At 33.6% G+C, this 15,791-nt stretch overlaps 1 protein-coding gene across 3 annotated transcripts in view; it reads right to left on the bottom strand.

The window, feature by feature from the left end:
- Positions 1–2,754: 2,754 nt before the first annotated feature.
- Positions 2,755–15,791, bottom strand: part of AP3S1 (adaptor-related protein complex 3, sigma 1 subunit) — a 46,219-nt gene continuing 33,182 nt past the window's right edge. Inside the window, exons 5-7 of one of the 3 annotated variants that reach the window (XM_012727974.1) lie at positions 12,207–12,314; positions 9,189–9,229; positions 3,429–3,487 (exon numbers count right to left, since the gene is read on the bottom strand). In XM_012727974.1, the coding sequence (XP_012583428.1) occupies positions 9,194–9,229; positions 12,207–12,314 (144 nt within the window). In that variant the 3' untranslated portion in view covers positions 3,429–3,487; positions 9,189–9,193. Of the gene's footprint in view, positions 3,488–5,667; positions 5,689–9,188; positions 9,230–12,206; positions 12,315–15,791 lie in introns of those variants that run through there. The other 2 variants (XM_012727975.1, XM_004686645.1) reach the window with 2 other exon arrangements.

Raw genomic sequence — 15,791 nt, 5'->3', positions numbered from 1 at the left:
ATGACCATTAGGTGAATCACTAGATCCAGTGGACTATAAGTAAAGACTTCAGTCAAGGCTAAATTTATTGCTTAGATCCTGTATGTTTCCAATGTAATGTATGCAGGGGGGCATGAGTGCCTAGCTATCAATGTCCACTTAGAAATTGTGGCAATAATCCTCAATGTTTTGGGTATTACCCATTTCCCAGGATACAGTTACTAAAGTAAATTCAGGGAAGTGGTAAAAAGTAAATTCAGGGAAGTGGTAAAAAAATGATTGACGTATGAATCTACTAAGGTGTTGAAAGGTCCTTCCACCTATAGATTTGAGCACTGTGTCCCTCAGTGGTTTCTGAGTCTGCGAACAAGCTCTGAACCCAAACAGTAGATAAGAAATCATGACTTGTCAGCCTGACTATCCATTCTTGATTTCCTTTGATTTTATTAGATCGGGTGATGCCCTTACTGGCTGACTATCTTCTGCCTACTGAAGCTTGTGAAGGCCTGCAGGAAGTATGATGAGGTTAAGAGAACAGTTATCGATAAATTAACTTGCAAAACAGTCACGACAAAAGGCTTGGTTGATTCCAAGAGTAGCACTGGAGCTAGGAGAGCCTTTCAAAGCTGCCTTGCCTTAGCCAATGGAGCTGGGCTTTTATAACCTGGATGTAGCGTGGCCCTGGAGAGGAGTAATGACTTCAGGTTGAGAAGTTGTCTTCAGCTGACAGCAGTTCTCAGAGAGCAACTGACTGAGTACTCTCAGTGAGCACCCTGCCAGCAGCTGAGGGAAAAGGGCGCTTCACTCCAAGAGTGTCCATTACAGGCACCGAGGTACTCTGTCCTTTACTTTCCCCCACCATCCACATATTTAAAAATATTACCTATACAATGATCAAAGAATACCTTTTTGTTTGCGTGCAGAGAAGGTCATTTTGTCTTTAATGGTATATAGTCAAGTGTCTTAAGGTCATATGAAACAGCTCATTTCTGGATGATTATGCCAAATAATTGCAATTTATTTACTTTGCTTTCAATTTTTGGGCATTGCTTTTTAAAAATTTAATTTTCATTAGAAATTATGGGGCCCTACCTGGTGGCGCAGTGACTAAAGCACAGCACTAAGAAGCTAAAGCCACTTCCGCATGAGTTCGATCCCCGCCTGCCCCGGAGGTGACCCACATGGCGTGGCAGACCTCTCCTGACCCGCCCGCTGCTCCCCTCCGAAGTACTTTGTTGACCTGCCTGTTTTGCTCCCCACTCTGTCTCTGGTGAAGCCTCTCACTGCCCCTGTACCTCTGGCCTGTACCCCAGTTCTGTATGCATAAATAAATAAATAAATCTTAAAAAAAAGAAATTATGTAAAACATTTACATGGTTCCAAAACCAAGCACTTTCTAAGAAGTCTAGCTCCTATCCCTATCTTCTGCCCTATTTCTTCCCTCTCACTATATATTTCTAAAAACATATTATCTTTCCATTTCAAAAATAAATTCTTTCTGTCCCTTTTTTTCTTAGCTAGTTAGGAACATACCATGATGGTTCACTTTTATGTGACAACATGACTAACCCACAAGCATTTGGCTATAGCCACACTTCTAGGGTACTTCTGTGAGGGCTTTTTCAAAAAAGATTAACATTTAAATGTTGGTAAACTGTTGAAAGGAAACTGCCCTCATTCATGTGGATGAACCTCATGCAGTTAGTCGAAGGCCAACGTAGAAAAAGGTTAACCTTCTTCCAAATAAGAGAATTCCCCCTGGTCAGTTCTTTTTAATCAATCAACAAAGCCACAGAAAAAGGGCTGTGAGAAAACAGAATCAATTGAATATGAGATATATTAAAAAGCTGATGGAAGAGAAAATTTGGGGAAGAAATCAATTTATACATTCTATAAAGGGATTGAGAATAACTGTCTTTAGTAATTTAGCAGTTCACAGAGAACTAGAAATGTGGAAATAGAAAATAAAGGCATCTGACATGGATGACTTTTTCAAGAAACATTGTAGTAAAATGCTGAGGTTTAATACATATTTACAGACTGGAATGAAGGAAAGGACAGCAGAAATTTGGAGAAGGTGCAACATCAAAGAAGGTGGGTTTGACAGTCTGTAAAAAGGAAAGGCAGGCTTTTTCTTGTCTTCAAACTTGAATATTGGCTCACCCTGTGTCTCAAGCCTTTAGCCTTGAACTGCATCATCACTGTTCTTGGTTTTCAGGTCTTCACACTCAGATTAGAACTGTAAGCTCGGTCCTCCTGGGTCTGCAGTTAACCAACTCACCCTGCAGATCTTGGGACTTAATAGTAAATTTACAAAATGACAATTAATTTGTTAATCAATTAATTATTCTTCATTATCTCCTTGGTTCTCCATATCCAAATAAGCCAATTCCTTATAATAAATCAGTTCTCAGTATCTTTCTCCCCTCTTCCTTTCCCTCCCTACATACATGCATACACGCACACACACACACACACACACACAGTTTCCATATCTCTGGAAAACCCTGACTAACAGGATAAGAACCCTCTTATCCATGAGATATGTTTTAAGATCTCTTAAATAGAAGAAGTATTTAACCCTATGTATACTTTGTTTTTCCTATGCATACATACGATGATAGTTTCATGTATAAAGTAAGCACAAAAGACATTAAACAACATATAATAATAAAGTAGAATTATAATAAAAATGAATGTCATTTCAAATGTGAAGTGAGTTTTGAATAATTCAGTGAGTTTCTGAATAATAAATAAATCAACACTAACAACTACTTAACAGTGATAAAATATACTTTTATTTACTTTGTTGAATCAGAGGGTCTTAAAAAAAATTATTGCTAAAGTAGGTATCAGGCGAACAGAACGGTACTTAGAAGTCCAGTTACCTTGGAGTTTATTTAAACTAAAAGAAAAATGTCATAATGTTTTCATGCAATACATACTTGGTTCTTTAAATAACAACTGTGACAAGTACCAGAAAGAATTAAGGAATGCTGCACTTGTGATTCATACAAAACACCAATATTTGGTTGTACATAATTTAAGAAATGTCTCAAATACATCTGAAATACTGTAATAGCCAATACATTGGAGGAGAGGCATGCCTTAGGTGGGCATAGGAATGCAATTTAGAAAAGAAAAGAAAAAAAAAAAAAAAGACCATACCAGAACTACTCAATTTCTTTAAAATCACTGAGCAAGAAAAGCCAACATTGATCTTCCAAACTGATTTTACACAATATCTATACAGTACCTTGACTTAAATCCAAGAGCAAAAGTTAATTCTCTCCTCCTCTATTTTTTGGTAAACAACTGCATGGTAAACTTAGATGACTTTCCCCCTGGATTTTACCTGGGAGTGGCCTTTATTTTTTTTTTATTTAAAAGAGGGCAGGTTTGGCACTTTTATACTGATGTCACCAATGTTAATATTTCTTGGGATTTCAGGAAGATTCATATTCTTTACAGCTGATACAGCACGGGCTGGAGCTCCCGCTAAGCCAGCCTGTATACAGAAGCAGATAAAAGAAAAAAAAAATGTACAACTCAGGTAGAATGCATCGGAAAACACCTACAATGGAGATCAGTGATAAAAGATTTTCATATAACAAGTTGAGAGACCAGATGTTGGTATGGGATGACTGAGTACTATGAAATACTAGTCTATAAAGAGAAAACAGTTGACACATTGAAAACAGTGAATACATGCAATGATAACAATGTCGAGATTTAAGTACAAATTAACCTGTACTACTTAAAGATTACATACAATATTCAAATGGAAACAGCTAGCTTTTCACCTACATTTTCCTTCAACCATGAAACATATTTTACATTAGTTTCTCAACAATTATGATAGATTTGGGGAACTTTTGCTTTTAAAATGGCATTTATTATCAAGATGTACAATGAAATAAAAACTGAAAGTAGCAGATCACGTTTATTTTCTTAAACATTTCAAAACAAAAAAAAAAGGCTGTTATTTATTTATAAGGTGCAAAAGCTTTTCTAAGTTTTTCCAGAAAGTTCTAGAACACTAAAAAATTAGGCTTTTGAAGTGAAGCCTCAATCCACAGAAAATAGTTTTGCTAAAAAGGAAACTACAAGAGGATGACTACAACCCTTTGATGATTAGTAAAAGTGAAATGATTAAAAATATTTTGTCATATAAAGCAGACTCAACAAATGCACGCTTATGGTTACAGTATGCAAATTTACAAAAATAGCAGAAATGCAACAGATAATATACGGAAGTGAATTAATTTTTTAACTCCAGTAAAAATGACTAGTGGACAATATTTAGCTTTCATCCTAGTAAGAAAATTTATAATCTGCAAAGTAACTTTGTAAGAAAATATGCTTAAAATAAAAAATGCATAAATATTTTTCTTACAGATACATCTATAATTGCATATTTTTAAGGTTTAACTTATATACCAACTAGATTTCATCAGTTTTTATGCAGATGTTATAATAAAGCCAGCAAACACTGAGTTCAGTGGCATACATAATTTTGTACAAAAGCAAACAATTAAATAACAAACTTCCCCCTTTGTTCGATTACATATATGAGACAATGTCCACGTAGAACAGGAAATAGAGTTGTAAAGTCCCTTTTTATAATCTTAGTTTTCTCTTATATAATCCTACCTCTTCTGTTAATTAAAAAAATAGTAATAATAAAGCTGTTACCTGAGAAAAATCTTGACTGATACAAAATAGGCCAGTGTAAACTATTGGCTGAATAAAGGATACAAACATTGTTAAGCAATGAAATAAAAGCCAAGGGTTATCAATTCAGAATTGGAAATAATAGAAAAATCAGTCAAATAGTATTAATAATCGATAGGGTCCACAGAGGCAATGATAAGGGTGATATGGATGAACAACTCCATACCCAACTTAATACTGAAAAGGGCAGGAAAATTCAATTTTCATAATTTAATGGAGGTTAATTATCTTTGATGAATAACTGAAAATTTGATTTAGCTCTACACTTGTACCTACCTGAAGGAATGCAGGTTTTATTTTACCCCACTTCCCTCCCCCCTTCCTCAAAAGTTACTGGAGATAAAAGCAAGTATTACTGGGGTAGACTGAATCACATTCAAAATGATTTTTAACATGATCATTTTAGATTCAATGTCTAGCTACCAAAATTTACAATGGTTTCTGATCAAAGAAGAATTCAGTTCACAGAGCTTTACCATCTTGTAGGTGCTCTTCCTTTTACCAGGAAGTATGTTGTCTGCTAAGGAAATAAAAATTATTTTACAAAATTACAGACATCCTGGAACTGGTATCCATTTTTCTAAGTAGGTGACTGTAATTTTTCTACTTCAAAGGTTAATAACTTTCTGTGTTTTTACCTTGGAATTTCTAAACAGGTTACAAATAATGAATAGACTATACAAAAGTACTTATAAGATACTTGAATATAAATATTTTACAAGTCATGAGTTATTGAAGGACTTTACTATGGAGAACAGAAGAGTAGGTAGAGCATGTATGTGTGGGAATGAATATATTTACTGGATCATACATAGTAAAAGTATTTTTTCAGCATGAAATGTCATTGTCAAAACACATATTTTCCATAGAACCTATACAATGAATAGTAAGGTGAACTTAAGCAAAGAAAATGACCATTATAATGCATCCTGTTAAAAGTCATTTGTGACCAAAGATGGTGTCGACTGCTGGCTGCTAACGAGAATACATAAAGTCAATATAGCAGTGGATATAAAGAGCGTATATGTGCCAAGTTCGTATTACATAAAACCAAAAAAAGTTTCTAAGTACAATGAACTACAATTCTTCTAAACATAAGCAGCAAGCCATAGACATGCAAAGGATGGTAACTATTCAGAACACGCAAATGAATTATTAAGAGAATCAAATTATTTCTCAAGCATGTTCAATACTTTTATGTCATAACATGAATTTAAATGATAGAAAGTAGACAAATTGGAAACTAGTTCAATTAAGTTTTAAGTAAACCAAATTTTGAAGAAATTAGATTCCAGAATATAAAATGTAAAGAAAATATGAGCATTGTTAATTAGTAAAAGTTGATGCTTAAATCAGCTATCAATGTTTACATAAAAACTTTGGGCTTAAACAAAAAAAACTTACAGTTACTCAGGTAACTAACAGTAGAACACCTACAAGACAAATTTCACTTTCAGATTTCTAGGAAAGTGAAGCCTATAGCATTTTTATTAAAGAATAGAGAGTGAAAGAGGTAATTTCCTATTAGGAAATCAGTTTGCCAACGCCAAGGTATAAAGTAATTTTCACCTCAGTTATAATTTTTTCCAGTAATATATACTCAAAACAACAAGATAAGTTCTACTAACACAAGTTTTTGAACACTGAAATTTACAGAATTAGGGAGTACTTGAGTTCTTAGCAGTACGGACAATTTAAAGGGTAAAAATAAGGAATTTCTGACAGCACAAGATAGTTCTTAAAGAGTTGAGATTACACAACTGACACAAAACAAAAAATAGAATGAAACCCTACTAGAGAAATAACTTGTTTCCATCTATGTTATACTCAAGCACCACCATAGCTGATACTGCAGCAACTCCACTAACAAAAACAAATATATGAATCTGAAGCAGTTAAAGAGTATGAACTGGATGAAAGAATGAAGTACAGTATATAAAAGAATGGTCATGTTTTCTCTCCCATGAGATTAAATTAAGAGAATTAAGAGAAAGAAAACAAAATGAAGTCTGCAAGTATACCAAATGAGGCCAAACAGATAGAAGACTTATACAGACATACTCTTGGAAATTTCAAGCACTTGAATCACAAAGATAGTAATGGATGGATATGATTTGTTTTTGATTTTGTTTTTAAATTGCCAGACCCAAAAATAAACAAAATGTATGCAAGCAGAACTGAAAAAGCAGCATTACTAAATATATATATTTCTAAGAATCTATGGACCCCTTTTCATCATGCAATAAGCAATTTACTTGAAGGGAACAGAAAAGAATGTAGCTATTTATTTCATCTAAGACATAAAATACCATACTACCATCTTAAAATATTTTTTCAAGGTTGATATATGGCATAAAGAGATGGTAGTTGGAAACTGCACATACTAAAACCTTTACCCACCCTTCCTGCTGGAGGTTGTTATATGTACGTTCATAATTTTCACCTAACAGCAAAGTGAAAGAACATCAACATTAATAAACACAGTAGCAAATGGTTTCAGACTCAAAATCATTAACAAAATAATGGCAGATTTTGAAAGCATTGTTTTGAGCCAAATAGAAAATGTCAACATTTTTATTTTTGAATTTGAAGGTCAGTAACTTTTAATCTGGAAACTAGTATTACACTTGCTCTTTGCTTTAAAGGCAGTGCTTTAATATCAAAATTATAAACAAATGAGAAATGTGGATACAATCCTCTAGAGAGCAAGAACTGTGTCATTTTATTAAAATTTTAAATCAAAATTACAGTTTAAAAATTTCAAAGTTTCCAAATAACTAGTCATTTTAAATAATCTTACAGTTAAAATTTCTGACATAGGATCTGCCTATGTGAAAAAATGTGGCTAAGACTAGTAATGGATTTAATATAACTAGTTCTGATGATTACAAGTAGCCTCTCAGGTTCTTTCCATAATTTTGCAAAACAAAATAATTGTGTATGTCAAAATTTAGGGACAAAGCCAGTCACAACCTAACTTTCCAATAATCTGCATTTTTGGACCACTTTTTCTCTATTTGTTGAAAACAGGCGCTTGATTTCAAAAGATAGGTAACTACGAGCTCTTGCAATAGAAATTATAAGACCCACATTGTCAATGGTCCTTTGCTAGAACATGGCAGTTTAACATCAAGTCAGGAACTCAAACACTAGCAAGTGTTTTGGATCAATGGGGCTGAATAACTACATTATGTGTTCTCTGTTCAAATGATAAAACATAACAAGCCAGTGATCAACAGTGGTAACCAAACATAACGAGCCAGTGATCAACAGTGGTAACCCGGCTTCATGACCTAGCCCAAGCTCTTAGGCTACTAAGTTAAAACACCATTTGAATGTTGCTACTTCTCAACAACATCCAGAAACTATTAAGTGTTAAAAATCAAGTCAAAGGTCTCAGTGGCATTTTCCTAATTAGAAAGGAAGGTAATCTAACTTGTTAGGTTTACAGATATTTTTCCTTTGTGGGACTCAATAAATAAAGCACTTTCATTTTGAATTTTTTTAATGTAAGCCTATAAACATGATAAACTTTGCTGAAATAATTTTGCACAAAAAAATTGTTCATGACCATCTACAGTTTAAAAAAGTAGTTACAACTTATGGTGTGAAAAAATACAAAGGAAATGCCAGAAAATTTGTTTTTGTAAAACTGGGAATTTATTGAAAAAACATTTTCAATATTTGTCAATATGCTTTGCAGAGTTTACAATATTTTGTAAGGCTTATGATGTTTGGATGTCAGAAGGTTGTTGTAGTAGAAATTCATTTTATTAATTCCATTGTTATGGCATTTAATTCAAGTTTTAGAAGAGTTCTGATCTTATTTTTTGTTGGCTATTTTTATTATGGAATAACAAGTTAGTCAAACTGTAAAAGCAATTCTGTTAAGACTTTGGAACTGAAAACCATTGTGAAGGAAAAAAAAGTACTGTTTAACAGTCATTATTCTAAGCCTTTACTGGTTCCCACTTTGTATTCAAAACTCTGAAGGTTCTGTTTTTGTTTTTAAATTCAGTTTCCAAAACCCAGCAGGCAAACTGATGTTAGAACCCTAACTTAGAAAGATGGAGGAGGAGGGATAATCTGTGAGAGTTAAATTAAGATTGGTTCTGCCATAAAATGCTCAAAATAAATTCCAAATTTCTAAGATACAAATTGTCATTTCTACAAATATAATTTGTAAGTTAAATGACAATGTTTAAAAGGAAAACAAAAAAATTTAAACTTTCCTTCTACAATGCAGGCAGACAAAACAGAACAAACATGACATCAATGATATACTAGTAAAATACACTAAGTCCAATAAAAGATGAAGAAACTACAAGAAGAAACTAGAATGGAAAATAGGCTACAGGGACTGTATGGGTTCATTAACACAAAGAATTTTTGAGTCTGGCCTAAATAATTAATTGCCTTTGACATCATTTTGCTTTCCCTTTGTAAAAGTACATTTTTCTCAAAGTCATCAATACCTTGTCTACCTGTCCTGTCTGGGAGATTGAAAGATAAAGGTCTGTAAGAGAGAAGAATGGAAAGAGCTAGAAAGATCAGGATGTTCAGGAAAAAAGAGGACTGGCTTTTAAAAAAGTAGTGACTAAATTCAGACCCATTTATCCATCTTTAAAAAAAAAAAAACCATGAAATGCATAAAGGCTAAAAGTCTCCCCAACCCCACCCCTCTACCTCCACCCCAAGGGAGTCCTTTTATTGCTAGGTGAATTCCAGGGCACCTCTTACACTTCCCCGAAATCCCACCAACCTCCCAACTTAAACCCTCCTTCCCCAGACCCCAATGTCACAGTAAACCATTAAAATAGGCAGGACAGATGAAAATATATTCCGCATATTTGCCTCCCTTTGCAAAGGTGCTAGGAACTGAATTGGCTCATTTAAGTCTGCAACTGGAAATGTACTCTTTTTCAGCTAATATAATAAAGTCAAGGAACTTAAAGAAACCCGTGTTAAATTGTAAAAGCTATTAACTAGATTCATGCTCATTTTCAAAAGATAAATGTTATTCTAAATACTACTTATTTTTAAAACATGATAACCAAGTTTTTGATTAACCATGAAATTCCTCATTTTTAATCAAGTCTTTCTTGGTAAATTTTAGCTTACAAAATAACTTTTAACTGAAACCTGGTAAGAGTCAGATTAGTAAAAGTTTGCATTTTGCTCTCAAATAATTTTGTGGTTATTTTGCAGACACATATCTGGCAGATCTAACCAGTTTAATTAACAAAGAAATGGAACCCATATGAAAATATGTACATTTCAGTGTGTCTGGAATAAAACTGGTGGCCTCCTAAACATATTCAAAATATATGAAAATTACTGAAAAATTACAGATTACGAAAAACAAAGTAATTTTCAATGCAATTTTCTTACAATGGCCTTTAACTTCAAAGCACATCTAAAAGTAAAATATTAGCAGGTATCACATGTAGAAAAACATTTCTATGTTGTGATTTGTCTCTAATCATATTTAAAACATACTTTCTTGTAGAGGAGAAAAAAATCTAATTTGGTAGCAGATAATTGAGTATACCTGTTAAAATATAATGGATGAAAGTATACACCAATATTCTAAACTATTTTAAATAGCACTGTTTCTGTGTAAGATTTGTGTGTGTGTGTGTGTTACAGTATTATAGCAATTTGCAATGAAAATGTAAATTATATACTTTACCACGTTTAAAAGATAGGAAAAATGCCTGATTAACAAAGTTTTACTGGATAATCAAAAAGAACCATCCATTATATAATTACATGAGCTTTCTTATGACTTTCTGTCATTATATAGAGCAAACTAAGACAAAAAGAATTCAAAAAAGTTTTTAAAAGGACACCACCAGTGGACAGCATTAAATACCTGGAAATGTTAAAATTCCAGACAAGAGATCAATATATTTTTACAGATGACTACACAGAATTCACAAATTACCTCATTCATTCATTTTAGATTATTAGTGGTCTGTGTTACTTTTTGTCTCTTGGCATTTAAATTCTTTATCCGTGCAGTTTTTGTAAAGAAAGATTTAACAGATTAAATAAATTTCAAGTTTTCCTTTTTAAGACTTTACAAACTGTAAGCTTAGAGTTAATAGCCAATCTCTTACCATACTAAACATTATAAACCAACAGTGCTAAGTAATAATCTGAGTCCTTTTCCTTAATCTAAATCAAAATTTTCTCTACCAACATAGTTTCAGTTTCCCCCTTTTCAAAAGTTTTGTTTTAAAAACTGGCTAGAAAACTCACAAAATAGACAGTTACTTAAGATACAATGGTAAGCTCTTTCTCACCATTACAACAAGCCTTTCCTTTGGGAAACCAATAGAATGATAATTGAGATAAGGAGAAATGTAGGACTATTTTTAAATTCAAACAGAATACTGAAAAATGTTATACAAAGTTTCAAATGGATCCTAATCCTCAGATTTCACCATCCTGTTTCCTGTTCAATTCTACTGAACATATAGCATTTTGTTAAAATGACCCTTGAATAGTGGCAACAAAATAAACATTTTTCAGTACTCACCTGCTGTAAATTAATGCTAGTGTATTTTTAATATCATGTTACATTTATAGTATTATTTATGTAAGTCAACGAAACACCTGAGTGTGTGCTAATAATTATAAATTTTATTTTTCTGAGTTATGACTATAAATACCAGAGGTAAAGTACCTCAAACAAGTAGTTCTGAGTAACCTATCAAACTTCTTAAACTTCTGCTATAGTAATAATGAGAAACAACCAAAATAATGAGAAATTAAGTGATCCAGCTACAGTACCTGTTATTTTATTTATTCAACTTAACACTTGAAAGAAGAGTCACTAAAATTATGAAGCACAAAGCTATTGTGTTGTTTCTCATTCATCCAATCCAACAGCACAAAGTTGGCTGTATGTAGTGAACAAAATCCCTCTCATAGAAACCAATAAAAGCCACAAACACATGTATCGCTATAAAAATATGTGACTTATTTGACTGCCAGTGACCTCTGGGAAGAATCCAAAAGGAAAAGATTAAGTAATGAAGTATTTTCTCAATATGCATTCAGGCTTGCTAAGCACCTAAAATAGAACTAAAATATTACTCCCTCAAGAGAATCCTACTTCTTCTCCCTTTCCTTTTCCAGAAATTGTCTTACAATACTAAATACATACATTTTAAAAATGGGTTTTAAGGTTTCCTGATAAGGCAACTATTACTCCATTCTTTAAATAAAAATTTTGTTTTAAGCAATAAAAACTTGGAATTATATGTGTTGATAATTACATATGTGGCTGGAAGAATACATAAAACTATTTGGTGAATATTAGTCACAGAACATTCAACATCATAAAATCATCATTTCTTAAAAACAAATTATTCCAGTTGTACCTAAAGGGTGATACTGAAGGACAAACAGTGAAAGCTACAAATCATGCATAATTTACAATCATGCTTACTACCTTCATTAACTAGGGCACCTTTCATTCTTACCTCAGATTTCTCCAGTTTATTCTGTGCATCAATTTGCGTAACGATCTCATTCATGTTGGTCTCCAATACCATTCCCCCCATCACCATTTCTGCAAGAATATTGTGAACCTAAAAGGAAAAAAATAATAATATTAAGTCAGAAGGAAACTCATCATGTGATATTCCATGATTCTAGTAGTTCTTGTTTCAAGTATTATTGTGTCTATTTTACAGGTAAAATACAGCTGTAAAATAAAAATAATTAGTAGCAAGGTCTCATAAACTGTTCTTGAAACTACTGAGAAGCCTTAGGCTGTATATAGCTTCTTTAAGTCTTCGTTTAATGGGCTGTAAAACAGAGGTGATAATAAGAGCACTCTTTTTGCTGAGTGAAAAATACCATATAATAGCATTCCTATTTGTTCTGATCATTGAAAGACTAAATGAATACACCATATGTATTTATTACAATGTATACATAGTGCTTACAGAGAGTATCATTCTGATCTGAGTAAAATATACACAATCACTGCAGAGCAGAATGAAGGTTAAATAAAACCCATTTTTCTTTCTAGCAGTTATAAGCCTACTACTCAGTGAAACTAAGCATTTAAAAAACACAGGATTGTCTTCCCACAAATTATTCCCTTCTTTAGTGATATGAGAGAAATTCTAAAGTATGACAAATATCAAAGTAATTTTGAAAGGAATTTATTTTGTTAGCCTATCAACATTTTGGTATTTTTCAAGACAAATACAAGAAGGGAAAGTGTATAACATGCTATTAATAATATATTTGTTCATTGCTCTTGAATGGAAAATAAAAAAGATATAATAATTCAAAGTAACAGGGAAGTGCAACTATTTAGAAAGACAATGCATTTTATACTTATAGTGAATATGAGTGTTTCAAAATCTAGAAATTCAAAATATTCAAGCCTGATTGAAACACTAGAAAAACTGAGGCAATTACATAGAAATTCTTTAAAGCTACCTGTAAGTCACAACTACTCATCAAAATACCCCAACTCTATTTCTGCCCTTTATACTTTTCCAGATTAATCACCTTCTCTGTTCCTTCTCACTTCTTCAACTCATTTCCATCTTATGGCTTAGACTTCCTACTATGTAAGTGACCTCTTTATAATTTCTTTGTAAAGGCCTGCTAAAGTAGTGACAAATTCTTTCATACTTGCTTCTTTGACAAGTCTTATTTCACCCATATTATTGAGAACTATGCTTGCTAATTTTAGAATTAAAGGTGGAAGTTAATTTCTTTCAACATTGTTTTCTAGTTTCTTTGGGTTGCTATTGAGAAATTAGTTCCAGTCTAACCATTGTGCTCCCTTGGAGGTAATCTTTTACTGGAGGAATAGTCTGAGTTCTTTCTTTGTTACTCAATTTTACAACCATTAGTCAATTGGTACATTACATGCCTTTCTATTTCTGCTTGCAATACTCATACCTGTGATACCTGTGAATTGGTATCCATTTCTGGAAAGCTGTCAGCCATTTATACTAAGATACTGAATCTGCCTTTTTTCTAGTCTTCTTCCAAAAATAAGAATAAATGTTCGTGATCCCTTTCTTGTTCTGTCCTCTTGAGATTGGTAAGCGATCTCTCATATTTTCCCTCTTTCCTGCTGCACTACGGACAATCTGTCAATCTTCTCTCATTTACTCAGGTATGTCCACGTTATTTAAATCCAACCACTGAAAATTTTAATTTTGACTTTTTTTTCCTCTTCTAGAAATTCCACTAAGCTCTTTTTCAAATCATCTAGGTTATTTTCAAAAACACTTTATTCATTCTACTTTTTATCAGTACTGATTTTTATCTATTTAAACACAGTAACAGCTCCTTGCTCTTTCTCTTTTATTGGGCTTCACTTTTCAGTTCTTGCTCCTTGGTGGGGGGAAGGAGTGGTGGCCTGGGGCCAATCTTTTGAACAGCTCTGGTAGAAAAGGGTGTACTGAAGTTTACTTTTCAAATGGGCCAGCAAGGAGTTTGAATATACAAAGGACTGACCAAATAAGTAAGTACATCAAGAATAATGAGAATAATAGGAACCAGATAACCAAAATAATTTCTCCATGTCAGAGAAGCAGGAGAGGAGTATTAAAAAAAACACAATGGGGCTCTCCCTTGTAGCTCAGTGGGTTAAAGCACTGCACTAAGAAGCTAAAGCCCCTTCCACATGAGTTCGATCCCTGCCCCGGAGGTGACCACATGGCGTGGCAGACCTCTCCTGACCTGCCCGCTGCTCCCCTCAGCAGCGTACTTCGTTGATCTGCCTGTTCTGCACCCCACTCTGTCTCTGGTAAATCTTTTCACCCTCCACATCTCTGGCCTGTACCCCAGTTCTGTATTCATAAATAAATAAATCTTTAAAAACAAAAACAAAAACACAGTGCACTTTAATAGAGTAGTAGGGCAGTGTGTGCGTGTGCACAGTTACTTCTTACCTTGGTTCCCTGAAAATTAGTAGTAATACAATCCCATAGCAATGCATATATATTGTTTCTGATCATCATTCTTCATCTAAAAGGAACCAGGGATCTTAAAAAAATGGCTGAGTTGAGGACTCCTCTAGAATGTACCTGTTTATCTTATGTAATCTCATTCTTGTAATGGATTATTTCCTTCAGTTTACATTTAGTGGATGAACATGTATCTTAAATTATTACTTCCTTTTCCTTCCAATAATTGTTGATTTGATCAAATTTTATTTACACTAGTTCCTTCTCTTTTTCTTTTTTTTTAAGATTTATTTATTTGTGCACACAAGAATGGGGGTACAGGCCAAAGGTGCGGGGGTAAAAGATTCACCAGACACAAAGTGGGGAGCAGAACAGAAGGATCTACTAAAACACACTGCTGAGGGGTGCAGCAGGCAGGTCAGGAGAGGTCTGCCCAGCCACGTGGGCTACCTCCCTGGTGGGGGATCTAATTCATAAACACTGCAGGGGCTGTGGGCAGCTCACAGTGCCTTGTTTTAACCTTTTGCGCCACCAGAGAGGGCCTTCTTTATTTTTCTCTTTCAAAATTTCAGTCTTGTGTTTTGAGATTTTTTTGCATTTGTTTATCTACTCTAAAGTATGACTATCCTCTTCTTTAAAGCTCTGTAGTTTGAAAAATATGTTTTAAAGCTCCAAGAAGACATTTCCAAACTGCAACTCAATTACTTTTCAATTTCAAGCGCTCAATCTATCTCCACAGTAGTGGAGCATATATTAAACTGTTAAAAGCATATATTCTGAATTGTTCCTTATCCTGTGAGTTGTAAAACTTGATGCCTAAAAATAACAGGTGTCTTTTTTTTTTTAAGAGTGAAAACACATAAAGTGTATGTTACAGAAAAAAAGAAAACTAAAAATAAATTTTTAAAAATACTAAGTTCTCTATCCAAAATGAGTAATATACCAAATCATTTAGCAAACAAGAAATATGAGCTAGAGAACTGACTAAAAATAAAGGTATTTTTGGGCCCTCCCTGGTGGCGCAGCGGGTTGAAGCACAGCACTGAGAATCTAAAGCCGCTTCCTCATGAGTTCGATTCCCACCTGCCCCGGAGGTGACCACATGGCGTGGCAGACCTCTCCTGG

This window comes from Condylura cristata, unplaced genomic scaffold, assembly GCF_000260355.1.
Source record: "Condylura cristata isolate star-nosed mole 26May11 unplaced genomic scaffold, ConCri1.0 scaffold00021, whole genome shotgun sequence".
Classification (NCBI taxonomy): Eukaryota; Metazoa; Chordata; class Mammalia; order Eulipotyphla; family Talpidae; genus Condylura; species Condylura cristata.
This window is presented reverse-complemented; position numbering and strand designations above follow the sequence as displayed.